The 25,007-nt window shown below is 37.7% G+C and overlaps 2 protein-coding genes across 4 annotated transcripts in view; one reads left to right on the top strand and one right to left on the bottom strand.

The window, feature by feature from the left end:
• Positions 1-25,007, bottom strand: part of nf1a (neurofibromin 1a) — a 104,639-nt gene that overhangs the window by 17,757 nt on the left and 61,875 nt on the right. For all 3 annotated transcript variants that reach the window (XM_033977280.2, XM_055225776.1, XM_033977281.2), the window contains 6 exons: positions 10,394-10,826; positions 8,736-9,076; positions 6,317-6,519; positions 5,379-5,572; positions 4,145-4,285; positions 1,099-1,378 (listed from right to left, as the gene is read on the bottom strand). In XM_033977280.2, the coding sequence (XP_033833171.1) occupies positions 1,099-1,378; positions 4,145-4,285; positions 5,379-5,572; positions 6,317-6,519; positions 8,736-9,076; positions 10,394-10,826 (1,592 nt within the window). The remainder of the gene's footprint in view (positions 1-1,098; positions 1,379-4,144; positions 4,286-5,378; positions 5,573-6,316; positions 6,520-8,735; positions 9,077-10,393; positions 10,827-25,007) is intronic.
• Positions 12,030-17,262, top strand: LOC129456708 (uncharacterized). The gene is made up of 3 exons (XM_055225784.1): positions 12,030-12,080; positions 13,066-13,347; positions 14,703-17,262. The coding sequence occupies exons 2-3, from the start codon at positions 13,081-13,083 to the stop codon at positions 15,051-15,053; spliced, it is 618 nt and encodes a 205-aa protein (XP_055081759.1). The 5' UTR covers positions 12,030-12,080; positions 13,066-13,080; the 3' UTR covers positions 15,054-17,262.

Raw genomic sequence — 25,007 nt, 5'->3', positions numbered from 1 at the left:
AAACTTTTTCTTCCATATTGATAAGCTACAATTTTCAAACTCTATTGAGGTTTGTATAACTAAAATGGATTTCAAAATACATTTCCTGAAAAAATAAAAAGACAAACTTTAAATAATAGCCATTTAGAACAAAAATATTTAAAATTCTTCCTCCAAAGTCTGAACTCTGCTCCAAACCACTTGCTTGTTTAGCCTTGTTTAATTGTTGAATTATTAAAGAGGGTTATTTTTACTTCTATAGGATATTAACTGCTAACACATAACATATTTAACCCTTTAAGGACTGAGCACACTATGGGCCAGTATAGGTTGCCTAGACTTTTATATTTTTGTTACATACAAAAATGTTATACATTTTTTCACACATCTACTTCTATTTTACACATCCATCCGTATTTTTTCTTTTACGCATCGAATAAATGACTGGGAAAATCCCCGCAGCGCTCTCATTTGTCACCTTCATGTAGCAACAGAGGCAGATTACCGTAACTGACGGAAAAATATTTAAATAGCCCCATGTCTCCGCTTTGAGACGCCGTTTGAATTTACTTGAGAGCGCGGCTGGTTGCAGAGTTACGCTGCTGGAAAGTCCGCATCCACGCTCTATCGGCTCTATCGGTTAAGTAACATACCATGTTACCTTTCATTGTTTTGAAAATGCTGTATTTGCTAAAAACAATGTATACAAGCTCCCGCCTCCCTTTTCTCTCCACATTAAGTCACTCCCCCTTCAGAGCGCCATCACAACACAATCAGTGTGCATCCTGCTAATGAAACTACTGCACACCACATCAGGTTTTGTATCATATTTTTGTATATTTATGGAAAATTGTATTGTGGGAGCATGTTGTGGTCTTGTGGGCGGAGCTTTGCACAGAATCTTACAGCTAACCAGAAGGAGGGTTCAAATAGGGCCCGGAAGAGATCAGTAGATTACTCAAACATGCATGGGTGACATTTAAAACCTCTCCAGGTGTGTTTTTGATGAGGGAACAAATTTAAGACATGGGACAAAGCTAAAAAAAAAAAGGTTGATTTTGCATAATACCCCTGCTGTAAACATACTCATAGCAAAATATAATATGAACTTCTTCTCACCGCTGAAGTTGAGTTGTGAGCATGTGCAGAGCGAGTGTATGATGTTGATGACCAGTCCGTGTGTGGAGGCTCGTAGAGACAGAGGACCCGTGGCTACGAGCAGAGTGACCACGTGGAACAGGTACGGGAGGTGAGCGGCCACGTCCAGAGAGTTATTGAAGGACAGCATGAGCATGTAGCGGGCCAAGATGGCGATGTCGTCCCACATCAGGTGCTGCTCCAGTGTGGGAGTGGGAGAGAGGCAGGTCTTATCTATGATTTTACACATGCGCCCAATCACCTGCAAGAAAAGACAGGGTCAAGGTGAGATATGAGCTGACATGGAGCTCAATGTGACATATTTGTACAACTTAACCACTTAATACTTTCAGTTCTGTATGTAAGTCTGTACAAACAGTTACATTTTTACGTGTACACATTCTATTACAGGGATCTGTAACCACTCTCTAAAGAGTGACATATGGCTCTTTAAAGACTTCAGTGTGGCTCTTTGCACTTTGACTGAGAATAAAAAAAGTTTAGGAAAGCATTATTTGGGTATACTTTATTAAGTTTGTATTTGTCAGAGTTTGTAGCATACCGACGAGTAGTCATTCCCTTGAGAAATATATATATATTTTTTTTACTATTTGTCTGAGCAAATCCCATGGATAAAATCGGAAAGAACAATGATCATTTTGTTGAATAAATATTACACATAAAATGCACAAGAATGGAGGAAATTACATACAACTTATATAATATATAAAAACACTTCAAATAAGTCCACAAGCCCATATAAATACACAATGTTATATATCCTTCATAATGTATTTATAGCTGGAAACAGTTGATTTACTTCTTTTAACTTTAACACATTAATCAAAAAAACATTTGGCTCTTTCTGAATTTCATTTAACAGAAGTCTGCAAACTTTTGCTGTTCAAGGTTGCAGACTTCTGTTCTATTGCAACACAGCACATGACATGCAGTGAACACACCCATACATATTCATACTGTAGCCTGAAACACCACTGGGCGTATGGAAATACAAGGTGTGATGTGTTACTTCCTGTTGCTATAAACAGGCCTTTTTCTTGAGTTGGCTGGGATGACAAATACATTTTACAAAGTTGGTTTAGCAGGGAGCGGTCGCTTAGCAACACTGTCAATCAAACCCATTGCTAATGTTAGCAGGAACAACCTCAGGGAAAGAAGAGTCCTGAGTTGTCCGTTATTAATGTTCATATCTTGATTTATGGACAAAATGGTGAAATAAAAATCCCAGGATCATGTAGAGCAGGTTAATTTGAGCATTTTAAGACCAAAATGATGAGAGAGAGAGGGGTGACAATTTTTCAATGTAAAGTGAATTGGAGCCGAAGACAATGGAGCCGGAAGTGTGTCCATGAGCACTTCCTACTTGGAACGCAGAAGTTAGCACATTAACTACTTCCATTTATATATACAGTCTACAGGAAATACTGAACATATGGATTTAATGTATATAAACAAATTTACCACAAATTAATCATTACCTAGGGCCACATTGTTAAATTCTAATGTGTGTAATATGCAGAATTATTATCATGACATGGGTTAAAACAAAACATTAGCCTGCTGACCCAGACCCCATCTTCCCGTAGAGGATTAGACAAACTGCTCTCTTAGCTCCTTCACTGCTCTGGGTCCATACAAAGGCCTGTATTCAGACTGAGTTATAATCGGAGCCAGGGCCTGACTTTCTATTGAGCCTCTGTTATTGTTTAGACAGCGACCGGCCGAGAGCAGCACCAAGACCACTCTCCACAACTTGTAAGTACTAATCATTACTATCGAGTTCAGATGCACTTGAACGTAGCCTTGGATAATTCATGTTTTGGGTTATATCTGAAAAAGTTAACAACATATTTAAACATATGTGCCTAGTCATCGGTTTCAAAGTTGTCATAGCAATATCTGAAAAAAAAGTCAGGGGATGGAGAAGATAAATATTGGTAACACCAGGCAAGTCATACTCTTTTGGGGTTGTGTTTTACAAATCCAAAATGTACACATTGGAGTAAGCCTTTATTATTCGTCTGTCTACATCTTCAAAGCTCAAAATGCTCTGTTCCACCTTGTGATGTCATGAAGTGGAAGTTTTCAAGTAAACAGCTCCTTTTACCTGTAGCTCAGTAGAGATTTCCAAAAATGAAATCATCCAAATGATTCTAGTGAAGGTGTTTAAAAACACAGTGGAGCACTTCCTGTATTACCAAATGACATCACAAGGTGGAGCAAACATGTGTGAATTAAACAAAACACAACTCCAGGTCTGTTTGTGATGAGGAAATAACATTATAACATAGATCAGAAAATAGTGTAATATGGGCCTTTTAATGAAAAAACTCAGTTATAGATATTTGTTCTTGACATTGCATCATTCGTGTTGCCATGGAGACTACAGTACATGTTTCTATAGAACTACCCACTCATAGTTGACCTTAAATGACCCCTGAGTAAAGTGTATTTATACATACGGTACTAGGGAATAGTCCGTCATTGTAAATATATCTCTACATGCAGGCCAGGAATACTTGATAAATTATTTAAATTTACTTACGATTCAAATAATCCTAATGCAAATGACCAAGTATGCCAAAGGTCACAATATCCAAATTAAATAAAAGAGAAAAAAAAGTTACATCTATTGTGTCAATTAGGGATGCATAGGCCTGTCACGATAACAAGTGCTTTTCTTTTTTTTTTTTTGCTACTAAATAGTATGTGGTGTTTTTATAGCCTATAGTCTGTGTGTACTGCCTCCAGTCGATACCTGTTAGACCTATCACACTGTTCCTTATACCTTCAGACGATAGACTGTATATATAAATGGACAAAGCTAACGTGCTGGCCAATCAAACTGAATCAAGCTAAGTGATCATGGGCTCTATCAAGTCAAGCTCCAGTTCCCCCCCAGTTCAGCAAAGTTTGAGTGTAATGAGGTAGGATTAAATGCAGTGTATCCTTAAGTGTTACCACAAATATATAGGTTATGTATAGATAGGCCTGAGTCCATTCTGACCTTGCTGGACACTAGCTTGACGTTGCCCGATGCCAAAGCCACTGCGGTGTCGGCCATGACCTCAGCTTTGATGGAGCCCAAACCTCCCGTCGCACTGGTCTTAATGAAACTGTCCAGAACCACGTCCAGGAGGTCCGTGATCTGAGGGAAAAACGCAGGGAATCAAAAACATGGAAAAACCTAGAGAGAAGAGGGAACTGGTGTGTTCTAGATCAGGGCTGTAGTCGACTAAAGACATGTCCTCAATCGATTAGTTAGCTTAAAAAATGGGGCGGGACAAAAGCTTTGAAAACTATTATGTATCTCTATGTATCTGACCGAAACTGCGCTCACATGACGACACCTACATGGAAATTCATGCATAAGCAACTATTTATGCAGACAAAAACTAACAGGAAATAATGTAAGACAGATTAAACTTGTGGCTTTATTTCCATTTTTATATGTAAAAAGGCAGGCTAATTTTTCAGCAAATCACTAACTTCTCCTTTCCGCTTTTGCCCCAGATAAATCCTTGTAATAGCTATAGCCCTAAACTCCCAAATAATACAAAAACTAGATAACCATGCTGAAAATGGCATTATTCCTTTAATTAAAACATCAAGAGCAGAACTACGACAGCACTAAATTAGGACACTTGTTGTCGTCATGTGTTTTTTGTTGTCTAATAGGCTCTGCGCACAGGAGCATGCTAACTAGCTCACGGTGTCTCAAAGCTAATGCTAACTTTTATTACAAGCATAAAATACAAGCTAAACAACCAATTAAAATTTAAATTGACTAATGTAAAAACTATTTGATTTTTTTTATTTATAGAATATTTCCGTTTGTGGTGTTATTTTTGTATTTTTTATGCCTCAAAATTAGCATTAGCGTTATTATTGACACAACACCTATCTTTCTAAACATAAAAGTGTCACTACTGGAGTTTTTTAATGTGTTGTCAGAGACGTGCATACTCTACTCTTCATAACAATAAATATTTATTCATTTTAGCATGACTCAGCAAAACCCCCACAGATACAATTGGGTAGGAAATAATGATGCTAAGACCGGGGTTGCCAGGCGATGTTATGCAAAGCCGATATTTCATGTTTTACACAAAAAAAATAAAAATCAACCAATAAATAAAACCTAAATGGAAATACTTTAAAAATAAACACTAATGAACACTAGACAAACACAAGACATGTAACCAGGCTTGTAACCAGCAACTTATAGATCCTAATCTAACCTGTCCCAGGCTGCCCCAGATCTTGGCCTGGATGGAGGGGTACATCTGCTTCTCGTTAATCGTCATGGTGATGAGTTTGTCCAAAATGGCAGTGACTCGTTGGCGTTTGGCGTCATCCGTGTGTTTACAGAACCGCACAAGGTTTAGGAGCCACGGCGTCATATACTCCAGACACAAGTGCTTCAACTCAATACCTGCAAATCGATGAACATGGAGATATTTAGACATTGACATGAGACAATCGTGTCAATGTTTTAAAAGTGAATCTATATGTTTTTTTTATAATCAAATGCTCAAAGTCTCAGTGAGAATCTACAATGTAAATAATTATGGAAAGAAAGAAGAATCAACTGGTAGTGTATGTTAATTAAGATTTAAGTATCAGACAAGAAATAAGTGCAGATATATCAGATTTATACACATAATTTACTACTTTATACAAAGATTCAAACCTAAATTTCTTTCATTTTTATTTTAAGCACGACTGGTGACAAAAATTCACAACCAAGTGCTAACCATCTGAGATCTGATGAGGTGGCTTTTTCAATCTGAAAGTACCAGACTGAAGCTAATTGCATTTAAAGAGGGGGTATTGCACATCTATGGGGTAAGACAAGACAAAACAATTTAAATCACCATGTTACCTGTTAATTTTTAGAAAATGCTATATTTTGCCGTTTTTGTATATTTATGGAAAATTTTTGTGCAGGGCTGAGACTTGGAGCGGCTGGTACTGCCAACTGTAAGAAGGGCTTGAATAGGGTCAGGACAGATCGCTAAATTACTCAAACATGCATGCATTTTTGATGTGGGAACACACCATGGTAGAAAGGTCCAAAAAGTCGATTTTGTATAATACCCCCTCTTTAATTTCTAGCTTCTCAGTCCAGGACCTTCAAATTAAAAAAAAAAAAACAATATTAAATCTAAAACATTACTTGATTTGCTGAATCCGGAGATGCACTCCTCCAGAAACTCCAGTGTGAGGTGCGGTTCGTTGGCGGCGAGCGTTTTGCTGATGGAGACAATGAAGAGGGTGTTGTTGGCCGGGATACAGAGGCCTGAGGTCTCCAGCAGCTGGCCCTCGATTTTCAGGTTAAACGTACAGGTCAGAGCGCACAAGAGATTATAGGCTGCAGATCTGCAAAGGGAGAATAACAGACATTTTAAAATACTCGTGTAAAATAATAGAATCTTTATTAAATCTTTATGAGTCTAAATGAGTAGTGAACAGAATGGAACAGAGTGTTTTCAGTTTGAGAGAAGAACTCAGCCTAAATATGCAGGGTTTGTGTGTTAAATGTGTGAATGAAACAAAACACAACTCCAGGTCTGTTTGTGATGAGGAAACAACATTATAACATAGATCAGAAAATAGTGCAATATGGGCCCTTTAAATAGCTTTATGTTAAAGTTCAGGTCAGAGTGAACAGCAGGTTATGGGGCCACAGATCAGCAGAGGGAGAAAAAGGGAAATACTGATGTAAAACAATAGAATCTTTATCGTCTTACCCACAGCACAGATGTGAGGGAACTGGTTATATTTAATGCATTTGTAATTTTTATTGTATATTTTGTCATTTTGATGTGTGACTTTTACCTGTATACACATTTTGGCCGCCCTTTCACATCTGGCAAAGAGACTAGTGATGGAAATGAGCTAAAAATCAGCCAACTCGGGCACATTTCAACAGTTTGATGTGAGCGTTTGTCCACTGATCCCAAGGTTGGCGGTTAGTGTTTGTTAGTGTCTGTGTACACTGGTGTATGAATGTGTGTGTGAATATGTGAGTGGCTCCTTGATGTAAAGTGCTTTGACTGCCTTGAAGGTCGAAAAGTGTTATATAAAAATGTGACTACCACCACTTTTGTTAATGTGCAATGTCCCTTTTCAAACAAACTCATATAAAGATACCTCAGTGGTTCAAAAACTGTAGTGTGGATACGTAGAATAAAAAGTGCTAAAACATGCCTGGCTGTAAACGTCAACACAAAAGTCCAGAAATATCTTCTCAGGCTTTTGGGTGGAAGATGACACAGCACATTTGTCTTGCTTATTTTTCAGATTCATTTTGCAGCCTTGCAGTTTCCTTATTATAAACAACATACTGGATGTTCTAATTTTGCAAAGCTTCAGCGTATCAATTTTGATATTTTTTCTGTAGATGGAAATTGACCAGGCCCAGTGTTTTTTTAACCTGTTCAGTTTGAGTTAGTACACACAAGAAATACTGATCCCGCTACATTAAAACTTTTGCTTTGCACTACTGAAAATTTTTTGGTTATTATTATTATTTTTTTTACTATAGATAAGATTCAAGCCATAAAAGACTGACTTAATAACTTCCACGACTCATTACAGATGCAAACTAACAACTTAAGTGTTTCATTTTAACAATATCGTGGATTTAGAATAGTTTTTGTGGTTTAAATCTGTGCTTGGCTTATTGTGTCAGTGGCATAAATTAGTTTCAATATTATCGTTTGTCATCCATATTCATTTCAGTGATATATCGAATTTGAAAACGTGTTATCAGGACAGGCCTACACACCACTAATCGAGACTAAAACTGGTATTGAAACTAGAGTATCTGTATCTAGAGTAACTAGAGAGTATCTGTATTAAATAAAAAATCCAATATCCCAACAAACCCAAAACATAAATAGGACAAAATGTGATCTTTCTTGAATAGTTTGAAACTGCTGGATCTACTATTTCACTTTGCCCTTCATTTCATTACAGGTGATGGATTTAAACCCATCAGTTTCTCTATAAAAAAGTGGGTTGGCCATCATTGTCTGTTAGAAGAGAACAGCACTGTATGAAATGTATCTGGAAGGGACTACTTCAAAAACTGCCAGAATACCTCACCTGCTTCTTACTCATTGATACTGGACATTTAATACCAGATCACATGACTCCATAAGACTAAGAACTAGCTGCACCAGAACTGAGACAGGAAAAAAGCTTTTAGCCATTTTGCTTCACAAAAATGGAACATACACCAAGGAAAAGCAAAACTGGATAAATTGGTGCCACAATCGCAATTTAATAATCTGGTACCAAACTTTTATACACACACCTGCTCCTGCTTTTAATGTTTTATATAGACATGTATACTTGTTTGTTTTGTTTGTTTTTCTGCTTGTATTGTATTTTAAATAGGACACCCATGAAAAAGACCAAGTGCTCTCATTGGGTTCCTCTGTATAAATAAAGATTAAGAAAAAATGAAACAAAATGGCGTTGATCTGTAGCACAACTGTCTAAGCCCACATGGCCACAGTCTATTGTTTGATTGTGGTTTCAAAATGGGATATTTCAGTATTTTGGGACTAACACTCGCCCACACTGACCTGAGGCTGGGGTCAGAGCTACCCAGGTTGAGCAGTGCGATGTTGAGCAGAGTCCCCGGCACGTCTTTGGGTCTGATCTTGGTGTGCTGTGGGATGGAATCGGGCTGAGACAGTTCCCATCGGGTCCGAATGTGGATGATGGACTGCACTATGGCGTCACACTCCTGGTGCATGAAGGTCAAAGGCGTGCCCTGGTTGGCCATGGTCAGAGTGAATTGGCTCTCGTCCACCAAACAGATCTCCTCTATCTCTGAGGCATAATAAACGTCATTCAGGAACACGGGCTGCCCCAGGACGCGGGTGCGCTCGGCCGAAGTCACCTGGACAGCCGTGGAGCCCACCTGAGACGGGAGGAGACAGTTTAGACTCAAGAGGCTGGCTAGGATCACGCTGTTAAAGCAAATAAAGCCTACAGTGGGGGAAGAAGCACTCCATTCTGTTACTTAAGTAAAAGTACAGATACTGGAGTAGAAAAAAAATACTCAAGTGAAAGAATAAAAACAAAAAATCTAAAAATGTACTTAAAGAGTAAAAAGTAAAAGTACTCGTGCAGATTTTGAGATGTAATAAAGCTTCAAATGTAGTGATTTTGATAAAGATTTGTGCTGAATTTTGCTCAACAGAAACAGCTGAATCAACTGTTTTTCCTCATCCGTTTTTATTTGTATATTTTTGTTTGCTCAAATTTTGAATGTGTTAAAAAGAAATCATCAGCCTTTGCAGCAGGTCTATGATAAGAAATACTTTAACTTTTCAGCCCTTTTCAAAAATGTAATGGAGTAGAAAGTACAGATACCTGCTCTCAAATGTAGTGAAGTAAAAAGTACCCACTTGTACCTAAGTAAAGTACAGATACCTAAAATTTTTGCACCAATCAGATACTGGTATTGGATATCTATGGCGATACTGAAAATTTTGCTGGTTGTAGGTAACCCAGAAAGTCTCAGTCTAATGTTTGAATTTGTATCTATACAGTTGTTCTATGGTTATTTCAAAAATGGATACCAATTACACAACACATTTCAATAAGTTCTGTTTTACTTTACTTTAGTTTTAAGAAAATAAATGTCATTTTCAGTCTCTGCACTAGTGTCGGTTAATATCGGATGAAAAAGCTGGACCTGTGCATCCCTACTTATCATTGCGTACATGTGTATAATTACTTTTTACTGGAAAGTTCTTTAGTATGGCATTAAATTCCTGCATTTATTAACATTAAGATGAGTTTTACTTGCTTTAGATTGTCCTGAAAAACATGTATAACAGTGAGCGGGGTCGCCTCTCCACAAACCTGACCTGTAACTTCACTTGGCGCCGTCACCTACTTGTCTCCATGGAAATGAATATGTTTAATGTCATATTGTGAAGCAACCAGGCAAAGCGATAACAACAGACAAGCAGAAAGGTTACGCAGTACCCCTTTAAGCTTTGGTAGTCAGAGTCAGATTTGTGCAAACTAAACCAAATTCTCAACATCAATATAAAACTATTAATGCTTTAAAAGTTACAAAATTGAAATAGTTACCAAGCTGTAACCAACATTTTAGTCTCATTTTTAAAGTCTGTATCGTCCAGATAAGAATAATGTTTAGAAATTGTCTATATCTGTCTTATTTTATTCGCTTTTATAATTATTGCAGCTGTACATTGTCACTCACTTTAATGGAAACTTTGGTGTCTTTGTGCGCTAGCTTGAGTGCGTTGTGGAACACTTTCAGGTCTTCCTCCAGCGTCAGAGTGGCTGCAGGGAGCTTTTGTTGATCTGGCTCTATGTGTTCTGCCAATTTTGCCGGTGAATCTATAAACTGCAACTTCTTACTCCCCTTCAACCCCGTCAGCAGTCTCTCGTGATACTTGGTGTACTCCCTCACCCAAGTGTTGCAGTTATAAACGTACACGGCCGCCACGTTTTCATACGCAAAACCAGGGAACACAACGAACCACTTGGACAGGAAGTCAGTTTTGAAGCGGTTGCTAGGGCCGACGTGAGTTAAGTCCACCACGATCTCGTAGGGTTTGGCGTAGTATGGTTTTAAAGTGAGGAGGACATGGTAGATGAGAAGGTCGCCGTTAATTTGTCCAGTTTTGAATCTGCAGAAACAAAAACACAAAAGGGGAGGTGGTTAGCTTAAGTTCAAGAAGTTACACCTGGACAATATTCATGGCATCCTGTTATAGGTGACATTTTGAGAACTTTACACCATTCAAAAGATAGAAAATTTAGTTTTAAAGTGTTAATTGCTATAGTAATGGTCTGATTTTTCATCATTCTGAAAGCCATAGACAGGATGACTTTGAGAATTACATTGTGTTCTAAGCCTTTCTAAAAAGATAAAAATGGAGTTAAATGACTCCCAATAAAAAAGTATTCCCAGGACAAAACGAGGATTAAACTGAAATTAAAAAGGGACAATTAAAAGCAGTCCAGGACAAAACTGTGTTCACTAAACAGGGTCTAAACCAGGACTAAGCAAGTTTCAAACCAGGACCAAACCAGGACCAAACCAGGACCAAACCAGGACCAAACCAGGACCAAACCAGGACCAAACCAGGACCAAACCAGGACCAAACCAGGACCAAACCAGGACCAAACCAGGTCTAAATGAGGTTAAAACCAAAACCAAACCACGTCTCTAGCAGATTAAACATGATCCAGGACTAAACAGCAACAAAAATTGGTCTAAACCAAGACTGAACCAGGACTAAACCAGGTTGAAACCAGTACAAAACAAGGTCTCAATCAGGAATTTTAAAAAAGGTGTAAACCAAGACTAAAGCAAACTAAACCAGGCCCAAACCAGGTTAAAAACAAAACAAAACCAGGTCTCTACCAGGACTATACAAGGTCAAAACTATGGTTCAGAACTAATTAAGCAAACTTTGTCTAAACCAGGTCTAAATCAGGACTAAACTGGGTCTAAACCAACTGTCTCAGCAAGAACTAAACTAATTCCACTTCAGTCATAAAAGACCAAACCAGATCTAAACCAGGCCTACCCATGCTATAGATCTGCAGACCAGAGTCATTTCTAAACAATGAAAATATAAGCACGTACTTTGTGCTCTGCAAGGTGCAAAGCAAAACCTTGTCCTCAACATTAAGTAATCCAGAACAGTTTTGATGGGTGGAAACATTACAAACAGTTTTATTTAGTTCAATAGAGACATAATGGTTCTGATGGGGGTGAAGGTAAATATAACTGATTGATATATGCGTCTTGTTTTAGGTCGTGAGACTGCGTGGTTTCAACGCTCAACCTAAAATACGCTGAGAAGAAACACTCACAGTCTGAAATTCGTCTCATCACTCTGCGCACTCAAAAGAGACCGACCGGGCAACTTAAGGTGAGTTTTATATGTTTTAAATGTTGAAACGAGTGAAAAACTGTACCGTACTGTACTTTTAAAAGGGTACACTGGTAGAGATACTAGGGCTGCAAAATACATGGTAAATGGTCACATGTTTATCGCGCTTTTCCACCTTCAACACACTCAAAGTAGGAACCACTAACCCATTCACACGCACATTCATACACCAGTGTACACAGACGTAATTGCAAAATGATATTGGCTGACGCAATATTGCAACAAACTAAACATATTGCAGTAACGCCCAGACTCTCCCATCAAACGGAAATGTCTTTTAATGAAAACTGATTGAAATTAACCTTGCTTAATCTGGGTTTCATCTCAGGTTTTTACTGTGAATTGCAAATGAAAGGAATGTATGTGTTTTGTTTTTTTTTTAAACAGAGATATAATAAGTAATACGAATTAATAATTAAAATAATAATATCGATAATACAGTTCTTAACAGATGTACTGCAAGTTATAATTCTTTAAAGAGCCCATGTTACGCTGTTTTCTGATCTATGTTATAATGCTGTGTCCTTGTCACAAACAGACCTGGAGTTTTGCTTTGTTTCATTCACACAATAAACACAAACCCTGCGTATTTAGGCTGAGTTCTTCTCTCAAACAGAAAACACTGTTCCACCTTGTGATGTCATGTGGTAATACAGGAAGTGCTCAACTATGTTTTTAAACTCCATCCAAATGATTCAAGTGAAGGTGGATGATTTCAGCCCTGGAATTGCCAATCTCTACTGAACAAAAGGTAAAAGGGGCTGTTAACTTGAAAACTATACCACTTCATGACATCGCAAGGTGATACAGAGCATTGGAGATGTAGACAGACTAATGATAAAGTGTTAATCATGTGTGAATGAAACAAAATACGACCAGGTATGATTTTAGGTAGCAACATTATAACATGGTTTAAAGCTCACAAGAGTTAATTTGTGCACATATCTTTTATGTCTTTTTTCAGATCAGACCCTGAACCATGGACCTGTCTGGACTGCCTCCTCTTCTCTGTCTGCTCCTCTGTCTTCTGTCTCTGAGTTGGGCTGAAACCTCCTCTCCTGAGCAGACCACCACCACAGAGAGCTCTGACCTGAACACAAGCTCTGTGACCTCTACCACCCCACAGGAACGCAACGGGACTGGAGCAGAGTGCCTCATTGATAATCAGATGGGTTTGATCGCGATTGGCTCTGCAGGAGGACTCATCGTATGTCTGCTGTTCACAGTGATCATTCTGGCCTGTCAGGTGAGAGGAAATATTCTAAATACATCATCTTTTTTCTCTTTGACCTTTGTGTCATTCTGAATTGATATGTATGTTGAGTAGACGTGCAAATCAATTTGAAAATGAAACTTTGAGTAAGCTAATGAGTGCACACTGCTGTGCATGTTTAAGTGCTCATAAAAGCAAGTTTTACATAATTAAAATGGTTAGAAAATAAAATTAAAAACATTTAATTAGCAATTTTTTGGGGAGGGGTTCGCCACCTGTTTATCACCATTCCACAGTATGGCATCTAATGTAAAAATCCATGGACACAAGCAAATGACACTGCTAGGCTGTAGGTTAACCTACACGTCAGATCTCACACCTGAGAGGCGACCTTGCTCACCATAAGAATGCATTTCAATATGAATGCAATATAGTAACGTTTAAAGTCGCACATTACAACATTTACATAAAGCACCTTTAACCTCCTGAAACCTGGCGTCCACATATGTGGACAACACATTTTGGGTTGTCTAGGCCACAATGCAAATTTTTAGAAGAACAAGCATACAAGAACAGAAACAATGTAAAAATGTTCAATTGTGAATATTTTTAAGAGTTTAGAATGTTCAGAATATTTTTTCTTTTTTTTTTTGTAAAGGCATATGTCTTCCTGCACCTCTTAGCAGCACTTCAAATGAGCCACATTTTTCCAAGAGGCACAACTGTTTTTACACTCAGGACAAATGTTGCTTTGTTCAGGCACATAAAAGTTTTTGCAAATTATTCAAATGTTCTATCAAAATGATTAAAACGTAGAACGAATGTCCTCATGTGTCGACATCATTTTTCTCAAAAACTACATAATGTAAAAAGACAATTCTTTGTTATTTGGGCTGATTGGGACCTGATGGATGTAAAAACAAAGAGAAATGAATAAAGCATGCCAAGCAAGAGCTCAGGTCTCAGGAGGTTAAAAAAGGGGGAATTATGCTAATATTTATAAATACATTGAATATTCAACACAGGACCGTTCTGTCATGACGTTACAGGCTTGTCTTCTTGACAATGGGATCAAATTTAACTAGAATATTACAAAATAAAATCAATCAGCAAAGCTTATGGATCATTGATTTCAGCTGGTTATCCGTTTAATCCCTCAGTCGTCCAGCTCCTGCCTTCAGATAGATATAAGACAGTGTCTGTCCGTAACCTGCCTAGAGCAGAAGTGACTTGGATGAGCAGCAAAGACGTTTTCACTCCTACAACTTTTTTGTCCAGTTCACAGGGTTTATATTTTTCTTTTATTTTGCAGTTGGTTAAAAAAAAATCTATTTGTCATAAAAAAAAAATCCCCACCTCTGTATTTGCTTTTTCTGTTTCGACTCAAGGTGTGTCATCTGCAGAGGAGAGTGTACATTCCCCGAAACTCTCGTTCAAACCTCAACTTATCTGGGAGCGCAGAATACTGGGCGAACGCCGCGGCCACGATGGAGAGTGAGGGCGGTCTGGTGGGGCCGTGTGACACCAGTGTAATGATGGAGGAGATGAAGACATGCGAGGGCGAGGAGGAGAGAGAGGAGGAGGAGGAGTTAGGAGAGATCCGAGAGGAAGAGGAGGATGAAGAGGAGGAGGAGGAGGGAGCGGGGGTCAGTCCAGAGGAAAAGCCACTAATGTATAGCTCCGAGCCCACAGAGTGCGATCTGCCCCAAGATCTGGAGGACATGCCCCTCGTGGTGTAACAGCAGATGGCGCTAGAGAGGCTACAGCACACATACTTAGAGTGCAAATGACAGGTTTTCATATTTTTGTACTTACTTGATATTGTGAGATAGTACCTGTATGTGGTGAATATTTATCATAGTTTTAAATCAGTTAAGTGGCAAAAGGTTGAGAAGAAAAGTACAAAAATACAGGAAGCACAAAGCACAAAGTTCTAAAACTAAACAACTACATAGTGAAATGAGCAGTCCAACCTGTCATATGTACTTTACAGGGCCAGGGCAGTACACAGTTTTCATGTAATAAAGTAAAAGTTGTCTTTCCACACTCAGATATATTGGCACACAGCGGTCTCATTTTGAACGTAAGAGCTGTTTTTACGTCTGGATCCAATTATAACGTGTTACCATCAGCAACAAACCAGAAAGTAAGGCTGGTACTCTGTTAGCATGCTAGTTGTTGTCAGTGTTACTGAGACAGCAAAACTACAATTGTGAACAGTGCTTATAAACTCACCATGGTGAGTAATTAGGATGTTCTGAATGGATAAGTTAAATGAGGACCACTGAACCAGTTCTGTGTTTCACGTTTTTAAGACAATAAAAATCACGTACAGCACCTGTAATAGTTCAAGACTGTTCAAAACAAATAGATTTGACTTTTAGAGCTGAGTTATGAAGCTTGTCTTGTTTTAATTAATGGAAAAATTATCCTACAGAAACATTAAGGATGAAAATGTACTACAAAGACTATTTTACATCCAAATACCATTTAATTCAGTGCCACCTTTCTCTTAAGTCATAAATCATTCCAAATACTAGTGTTTGCATACCCCCAGGTCATCTGTACCCGTTTGGGAACCACTTTGATATTAAACTCATGCAGGTTTTAAGTAGGGCTTTAAGACAGCTCCATTGGAGGGAACTTTGCTGCCGGAGCAAAGCTTTCCCTGTAGTGTTAGGTTTTCCCCTGAGGGACCACATAGCGTTGTCCAAAGTGATGAAGCTGGAGTTTGCAGGTGAGTGGCGTCCCTAGTGATAGACCTGGCCTTCTGCAGTCACTGAGTGGAGAACAGCTCAGCCCTCCATAATAATGGTACTGTTTTTAGGCCGGTGGACTCCCGCAATTTCCTTCAGCGTGTTCAGCCTGAACCAAGATTTTGGTGCCAATTTGGTTTCCACTTTGAATCTTTACCTTTGTTTAGCCCTGAAGGTTTCTATTTTAACTTCTCATTTGGTTGATTTGGTTGAAGAATCATCTGAGTTTAAGGACACTTTTTTCTTCTTCAAACTATGTTTCACTGTTCCTGACATCCAAGGTTTGTTATTTGGATAAACTTTGGTCTTGGTTCATTTTTGTATCACATTTTGTTAAAGTGTGGTTGTTCTTACCAAGTCCATATTGTCACAGGAGTCCTTCAAAGAATCAGACATGCAACAAAGCCATCAGATCAGACTTTCACCTCTTTTTTCTGGGCCTTTTCCTTTCTAAGACAGTCTTATATGTAGGGAAGAGACGCACGCTGCTATGGTCTGCAGAACCCAATGGAGGCAAGTGCATAGATTTGTGAGCCCCCTAAACTCTTATATAACAAAGGTCCAAGGTGTTTTCCTTCCTGGTTGGGCAAGTTTTTCAAACGCACAAGGGTAAAATCACCAAGTACAAAATTTGGCGCTTCAGTTTAAGCACCGGGTCAACTACGGTGCTTGTTGCAGTGGCAGGATTTGCTTTAGGAGGAGGTATGTATATGGTTCTTAGAAGTACCTGCGGGAATTCATGGGGTAAATAAAAGGGCCACAATCTGTTGCCTCCCCCTTCCCTCGCTTCCCTCATTTCTCCATAACTTTGGGGTGTGTTTGTTGGCAGCTCATCTGATCCAATCTGGTTGTAATCCATCTGACGGTCATTCAGTGTATTCAGGTGTATTCAGTTGTAAAAGCACGTCCAGAGTATAACGTATCCACAAAACAGGAAGTGAGACGCCAATACATATCGTTAAGCAGAACAAAGTCCATAAAACGATGAGAAAAAGAAAAAAAAAAAGATCACTGTCAATAATGTAAACTACCTAAAAACACTTAATTCTGAAGGTTGTAGGCAAGAGATACAAAAAAACACCCAAACAAACTAAAAACATAAAAGACTGGAAGCAGAAGTTCCCCCCTCCTGGTCACACCTATGCATGTGTTCATGGAACAGTGTGATTGGTCAAACAGGTATCCGGACTCCAAACTCCGCCCCTAAAGCCAGGTGTTTGTAGTCAGAAACACCTGGCTGTACTACAGGCAGTCTTGTGTGATGTTACATAGTACTTGGAATTTCAGTGGCCACAGGGAACAGCACACACTTGGATTAAGATGTTTTTGAACACAAAGCTGCAAATGTACCTCATTTATCCTTAAGTTTCCCAAAAATGACTGGGGATGCCATTCAGAACACCATATACACAGTTTACTAGTGAAAAAAAAAAAAAAAAAAGATTTCGTATTTAGTTCCACTTTGTTTTCTGTGTAAACAAATAGACCCGTGCTGTAGCCTCTCTTCTGTCTTTGGTTCATTTAAGTCTCTAACACCAGCAAACACAAGGTTCACAGGGAACTTCCCATTTGATTATTTTTAACCAGCGAGTACTTTAAATAAACCCCACTGTTTTTTGTTTTTTTTTGTTTTTTTTTGTTGTTGTTTTTTTCAGTTAATTAAAAACACCAAGCTTTGTTCTGACTTTTTTATCAATACAATAAGACAACTGGCTTTTAAATGTTTTTACACAAATGTCAACTGTAAAATGAATCAATAAACTATACCCAAAACCACCTTGTAATATTATTTTTATGAGAATTTTGTCATCTGTATTGAATAGCCTACTTATAGATAACGAACAAGTTCCATACATGTGTTATCAGAGGTATAATACTCCCTACAACGGAAGCATAGCCAGACTGGACTGGACTAGACTGGAATGTGCTGGGTCTAGGCCTGTCACGTTAACACACTGAACTAGCTAAAAAATATAAGATAAACAATAAAACTGATACTAATTTATGCCACTGACACAATAATCCTAACATAGGAGTATGAACAAAAAAATATTTTAAATGTACACTAGGATTAAAAAACATGAACTGCAATAAATAAACAGCAGAATGAAACTCTTAGTAGTAAGTTTATATCTATAATTAGTTATTTATTCAATCGTCTACAGCTCAAATTTTAATCGAAGAACAGAAAAACAACAAAATGTTCAACTAGTGCAAAGAAAAAAGTCCCCACAATAAATAATGACCCTTAAAAGCTATTGTTCTATCTGTCATGTATTGAACGATAACTCAATATAGTGTTTTTCATGACAGACCTGGCTGGGTCCTGTACTGATGTAAATAAACTACTACAGTTTAATCTACAACACCCTGGACTGGCACAATCATCAGCACATTACACGACACACAAACTCACAACCTGTTGGTATAATGAGAAAATGTACCACTGTTCACGTTCAAATCACACCTTAAACAGCAAAAGAAACCAGCCTGAGCACCACGCAACAACACGCAAAGCAGATTTAAACCACAAAAACTATTCTAAATCTACAATATTGTTAAAAACTCATGAGCTGCAATAAATAAACAGCAGAATGAAACACTTTAGTACTTAATTTGCATCTGTAATGAGATGTAGAAGTGTTCAATTCAACCTTTTATGGCTCAAATCTTATTATACAGCCAGAAAACAACCCCAAATTTCCCAGTAGTAAAAAGAAAATATACACACACAATAAATATTGACCCAAAAATATATATTGTTCCATTGATCATGTATTGAGAGATAAGTGGATATAGTATTTAGGAGATTAACTATGCCATATTTTCACACATGAAGAGCTCTGTAAAGGCCTAACTCTATATGTGAAAATATAAGATAGATGAATATAATGTTAACTTTATCAATAGATCCAACAGATGAAAAAAGAAAATGTTCCCTCTGAGGCCTATATGAAAAAATAACTTTCATGATATTTTACTTGCTCTATGTTCTCTTTTTCGTAAGTGTCTCGTGTGTGACTGTGTTACCTCCTTAAGGACAACAGGCAGACATTGGCATCTCTGCAATAATCTTGTATATTTGCACATTTTTTTAAAGATCACTTGGGCGATATATGGGGACAATTATTTGCACTTTTTTGTGTATGAGCATCTCCACCAGAGGGCGATATTTGGTTTGACTAAAATTATGTATAAAAGTTAATTTGAACAACTTAGTCCTGCACTATACTGCACAAAATATGACTACACTGCTCTTTTATCCAGTTTGCAGTGAAACAGGAATGTGCTTTTTCTTATTTTCTCATTTTATTTATTTGTAAAGGGGCAGCACATATTAATGAACATTTAAAAATATAAATATGGAAAGATTATAGCTTTTGTGTACGAGCAGCTGCGTGTTCCATGTCTGATCTGCTCCTTAACCAAAAGTGAGTTTGCAATAAATAAAAATGTTATACTTTGGGGACAATAATCTAAATCTGCCCAGTATATCGGCCCAAAAAATATTGTCAGGTCTTATCGGGCATTGGTTCCTCTGGATTCTAAACAATCGTATTGGCCATTAAAAAAAAAAAAAACATATTGCCGGATCTCTACTAATTGTAAGTGTTGATTAATATGCACTGTCTCTATCAAATAAAAGTAAAGCCATTTATGAGCTCAAAATTGCACCTAGCGCCAAAGTACATCTCCGACACACTCAGGACTAAAGCAGGACTAAAGCAGGACTAAAGCAGGACTAAAGCAGGACTAAAGCAGGACTAAAGCAGGTCTAAAGCAGGTCTAAAGCAGGACGAAAGCTGGACGAAAGCTGGACTAAAGCTGGACTAAAGCAGGACTAAAGCAGGACTAAAGCAGGACTAAAGCAGGACTAAAGCAGGACTAAAGCAGGACTAAAGCAGGACTAAAGCAGGTCTAAAGCAGGTCTAAAGCAGGACGAAAGCTGGACGAAAGCTGGACTAAAGCAGGACTAAAGCAGGACTAAAGCAGGACTAAAGCAGGACTAAAGCAGGACTAAACATGGGGAGTCAGCTTTTCAGTTTTATGCAGCTAAAACCTAGAACAGTCTTCCTGAAGATGTGAGACAGGCCTCTACTTTGACAATGTTTAAATTCAGGCTCTATCTAAGGCTCTATCTAAATTTCAAAACTGTGAGCCAACTCTTAATGTCATCAACTGAATGAACTCAAACCACTCCCTTATTAACCACGCAGTGCTTTAGGTGTGAAACTGTCCTTGCTATAAATGTCATTTTGAAGTTTCCTGTCAATGAGGCAACTGACTTGAATTTCAGCAAAGGAAGAAAACAAAGACCAAAAAAACAAAAACTAGTTCCTGATTTGATTGTTTTAAACTTGACAACCACCTCTGCCTCCACTCACAATCATCCAGCAGCAACAGAACATGAACTGGCTACAGCGCTGACAACAACGGAGCAACACTTGAACCCGAACAACGGTAAGAAAACACCCAGTTCAATGCATTTTATATAAACTGCATACAAGCTTCAAAATTATGCAAAATTGTGTAAAGAATCATGATCATGCAAAGCAAACACATACAAAAACACCATAGTAATCTGTGTAATCTCTCATTCGTCCAGGTAGTTTCTATAGCAAAAGTTAATTTCTTCATGGACCACATTTAAGAGTTAAAATGCTAAATATTACTTGAAATAAAAATTTGAATTGCCGGTGTGACTATTTACAAACTAAACACATGAAACAGGATTTTTCAAAGATTGCTGATAGCACTTAGAGTTTAAAATAGACACAAAACAGAAGTCTATCGTCTATGCATTTGAAACAAACTGACATTCAACAGTTCTTATGACGATTTTTCAGAACAAAATACAGGATAATATCATTGGTTTGGTTCATTTCTAGAAAATAGAGCCAAAATGCTGCACTAGCACATACGCAGTTGTCCATATCTACATAATGCATATTCAAATGTTTATTATTTGCATTTATCAGAATTCTATGAAACTGTGAAATCAAGTTATGTTATTTTTGGTATGTACTTGCAAACAACACCTACTAAACAAGCTTGAAAACTACAGCAACTGCAAGTGCAAAAGTTAGCATCCTTATTTCTGTTCCTCTATTAGACCTAAAAAGAACTCGGTAACAGCTCATCGCGAGAGCAAGAAGGTCCAATTGTAATTTTTCTGACAAGCATTGAGTGTGATTTGATTTACAATTTAGCTTTTAATTTAAGGATGAGGGTCAAAGTTCACGTTTTAAACCCGTCTAGAAGAAAAAGACTGAAACATAAACAGACGAATTTATACAAGAATCACATTTCAGAACATGTTGTGCAGATCTGAACTACAGGATTGGCATTTTTTCACGCAGAATAAGACAGGATTTTGTTTGCAGCATTTGTAATTTGCTAATTGTGTCCGTTCAAATTCCATTTTTGAAATAATCTTGCCGTCCAACTCCTCAATGTACTTTCATGACAATTGGGTCACTTCAGACTAAGAACTAGATTGAGGAATTAGCGTCAATGATGCGGTTCTCAACTGGCGGGTCGGGAAATTAAATGCGAGTCTAAAAGTAGGTCATGAGGGAGAAAGAATACATTTTAAAGTCAAAATACTTTTTAACTTACAACAAAAAGTGGACAGTGAACCCAGTTTGATAAATATCTTTGGTAGTAACTTGTAGAAGGTGGTTCAGAATGCAATACTTATGAACTACGGTTCCAACAACAATCTTAGCCTGAGCTGCTTGTCTCCATGGCGATAAACAAGTTAAATGCCATTCTGTGAAACATTCCAGGTAAAGCAAACAACCAACATGACCATAGAGAAGAGGAGTAGGCAAACAGTCCACCAGAAAAAGTTATAGTATACCTTTAAAATATGACAAAAGTACACTATATATACCAGCAAAACGACAATTTTGTGCAACTTATTATCAACATCTCACAATCCAAACATACAAAACAACCTTAAAGCATCATATTTAAGATTATTGATTATCTCTACGAGGAAATGTGACTTCTGCATTTGACCCATTGCTCAGGTGTAGCGCCCGGGTCAGCAGAACGCATTACTTGAGCAGTTTTGACGTCTTGTTCCAACTAACTTTCGGTAACATTATGATCTTGTAAAAAGGCCTTAATAAATACGATGCTAGCTGTATTTACATATGTCTTAAACCAATTGGAGCTAGACACATAAACAATTAATTAAGCTAAACGCATAAACAACAAATTAATTCAAGATAATCATAATAAAATATGAGTCATTTGGAAACAGGCTCCCACCAGTTGGCTCCTCTCTGCTTTGGACAGACAGGGAAGACAGGTTTTATATGTATTAAAACTATAATCCATCCAATAATAAATGAGTAAAACAGTGATGTTGTGAGTGAGGCCATGAACTTTACACAGTTAAACCCCACTAACCACAAAACCAAAAGCAGGTTGTGTGCAAGTCAAAAGAAAACCCCTTTACTTATAACCTAGTAGAGCCGTAACATTAAGGCTGCATTTTTTAAGTACCATAATCTCCTCCACAAACAACAAAATCTGTCTTATTCTGCATAAAAACTGTTAACCCTGTAGTTTAGATCTGTACAAACATGTTCTGGAATGTCCCTGTGTCTCCATGGGGTCTTATTCTACATAAAAAACTACTAATAACAAATTTTGAAGCTATGAACATTAAACCAGTTTTTACATAGACAACATCATTAGCCACAAATAAACAGCTGAATAAACTGATAATTTACCATAGAAGTGACTTATTCAACCCTCTACAGCTCAAATCTTTGTCAAATTGGGGAGATTTGCGTTATTTTTGTTGTAATATGCTAAGAAAAAGTCCCCACGACAAATATTGAGCCCCAAAATATATAGTTCCAGCTTTCACATATTGAAAGTGGATATAGTATTTATCGTGACAGGTTTATATTGCAGTTTTACGCCAATTCTTCTGGACGTGTTTAAAATAAGAATCCAGCTATTAAAACAAACTGCAAAACAGAATCACAATGCTTGTCAGAAAAAATGCAATTCGATTTCCCCCTCCCCCCAAATCGTTCAGCCGTATACACAACTAGCCAAAATAAAAATGATTAGTAGTAGTAGTATTTAAAAATTAGGACTGGTCAAATGTTACAGTTTAGAAAGTACACAATATTCACTTTCAGAGTAGAGGAGAGGAAGTCACACGTTTCACAACATCATCCCTCCCATGTTGAATTCATTTCCTCCGAAGTTACAAAGGGTTAAGATAAAATAATAAATTAGATTAATCTTGTCATTTCTTACAAATTGACAAAAACAACTCACAATTCACAAAACATTCAATTCACATTTTAAATAAGTCAAATAGTGGACGTCTTGTTTATGCCATTTTGAACAGATACACAAGAACTTGACTTTTTGTATGATGCCATTTTGTCACTTAATGAAAAATTACACAGAATAAATGCTTGGGAAAACATCTAAAAAATGATACTGTGCAGTGACCTCATGCGTGTAGGTGTTCTGCATGCATGTCTATGGTGAAATGTTCAGCAGTTTTCACGGTGACACGATGCGCACGTCAAAAAAAGTTTAAAAATAGTCTGAATACTCAAGAAAAAAAATACAAAATGGATTTAAACACATTTTCAGGAACCCGTGATTAATACACATATTCATGGTCTTGTTCAAGTGTTTGATTTACAACAAAAAAGGTGAGAGGGACTAATTGAAAAACAGTTGGCTAATGCTATGCTAGCTATCTTGTGATTGTATGTAAATGTGTAAGTCAGTTCTTTAGATTTAAACCACAAAAAATTTTAAGGGTCATTATTTATCGTGGGATCAGATTGTGTTAAAACAAAGGTCAGATTAAAGTCTAGCAAAGCCTCAGACAGAGCAGTGCCTACAGTTAGCATCACACCCCCAGGGAACGTTGAGGACATCAGCTGCAAAGAATGAATAATGATTTCTAAAGCCTTACCAATGTTTTATTCTATTTTTTTTAATTTGTGTCCATAGAAGCAAGAATGAAGGAATACAAAATGCTGTTCTACGTCACCTGCTTTTTGACGATGACGACATCAGAAGCTCAGCCCACCAGTTCTTTTCAAACTCCAATAATCTACACCAAGCAAACGTCAACTCCGCAGGTTGAAAGCCCCACAGAAAGCCAACAGTTCAAATCGCCAACCCACACCACCGGACCTATTTTAAGCCCAACTGTCATATTAACTACGATTGCTGCACCAGCTAATCAGGTTGTTTCCACTGCAAAGTTACCGGCAACTTCTGAAAAATTGACCACAGAACCAGTTGAGACGCCGAGCACGCTGCAAACTGAACCTCCAGTAATGACAGATGCGCCAGTTAATCAAGTTGTTCTCACAGCAAAGTTATCCGCAACTAGTAAAATCACTTATACCGAGTTGGGAACGACAGCAACAATGCAATTTACAACGAAAATGAAAACAAATGCTCCAAACGTAATAGCAAACACACAAAGTCCTAAACAAGTTGTTCCCACTGCGGCTTCTGAAAAACTGACGACAAAATCAGATGAGACTAAATCAGCTAACACATTTCAAATGCAATTAACAACGAAACCCACAAGTGCTCAAGAAGTAATGACAGACTCACCTGATACGACTCAAGTTGTTCCCATTGCAAAGGTATCTGCAACTACTAAAATTAATTTTGAAAAATTGACAACTAAATTGGTTAATACTACGAATTTTAGAACGCAGTCATCAACAATCCGACCCACGTCTGCTCAAAACATAATGACAGAAAAAACAACTACTCAACACGCTCCCACAGCAAAGTTCTCTGCAACCACTCAATATTCAGAGACATTGACAACGAAATTGGCAGATACTACTAATTTTGGAACGCAATCTACAACAACACGACCCACAACAACAGTTCAAAAATCAACAAGTTGTGAAGTTTGTC

This window comes from Periophthalmus magnuspinnatus, chromosome 13 (genome assembly GCF_009829125.3).
Source record: "Periophthalmus magnuspinnatus isolate fPerMag1 chromosome 13, fPerMag1.2.pri, whole genome shotgun sequence".
NCBI lineage: Eukaryota > Metazoa > Chordata > Actinopteri > Gobiiformes > Gobiidae > Periophthalmus > Periophthalmus magnuspinnatus.
Note: the sequence above shows the minus strand (reverse complement) of the source record. Positions and strands in the feature narration are given on the sequence as shown.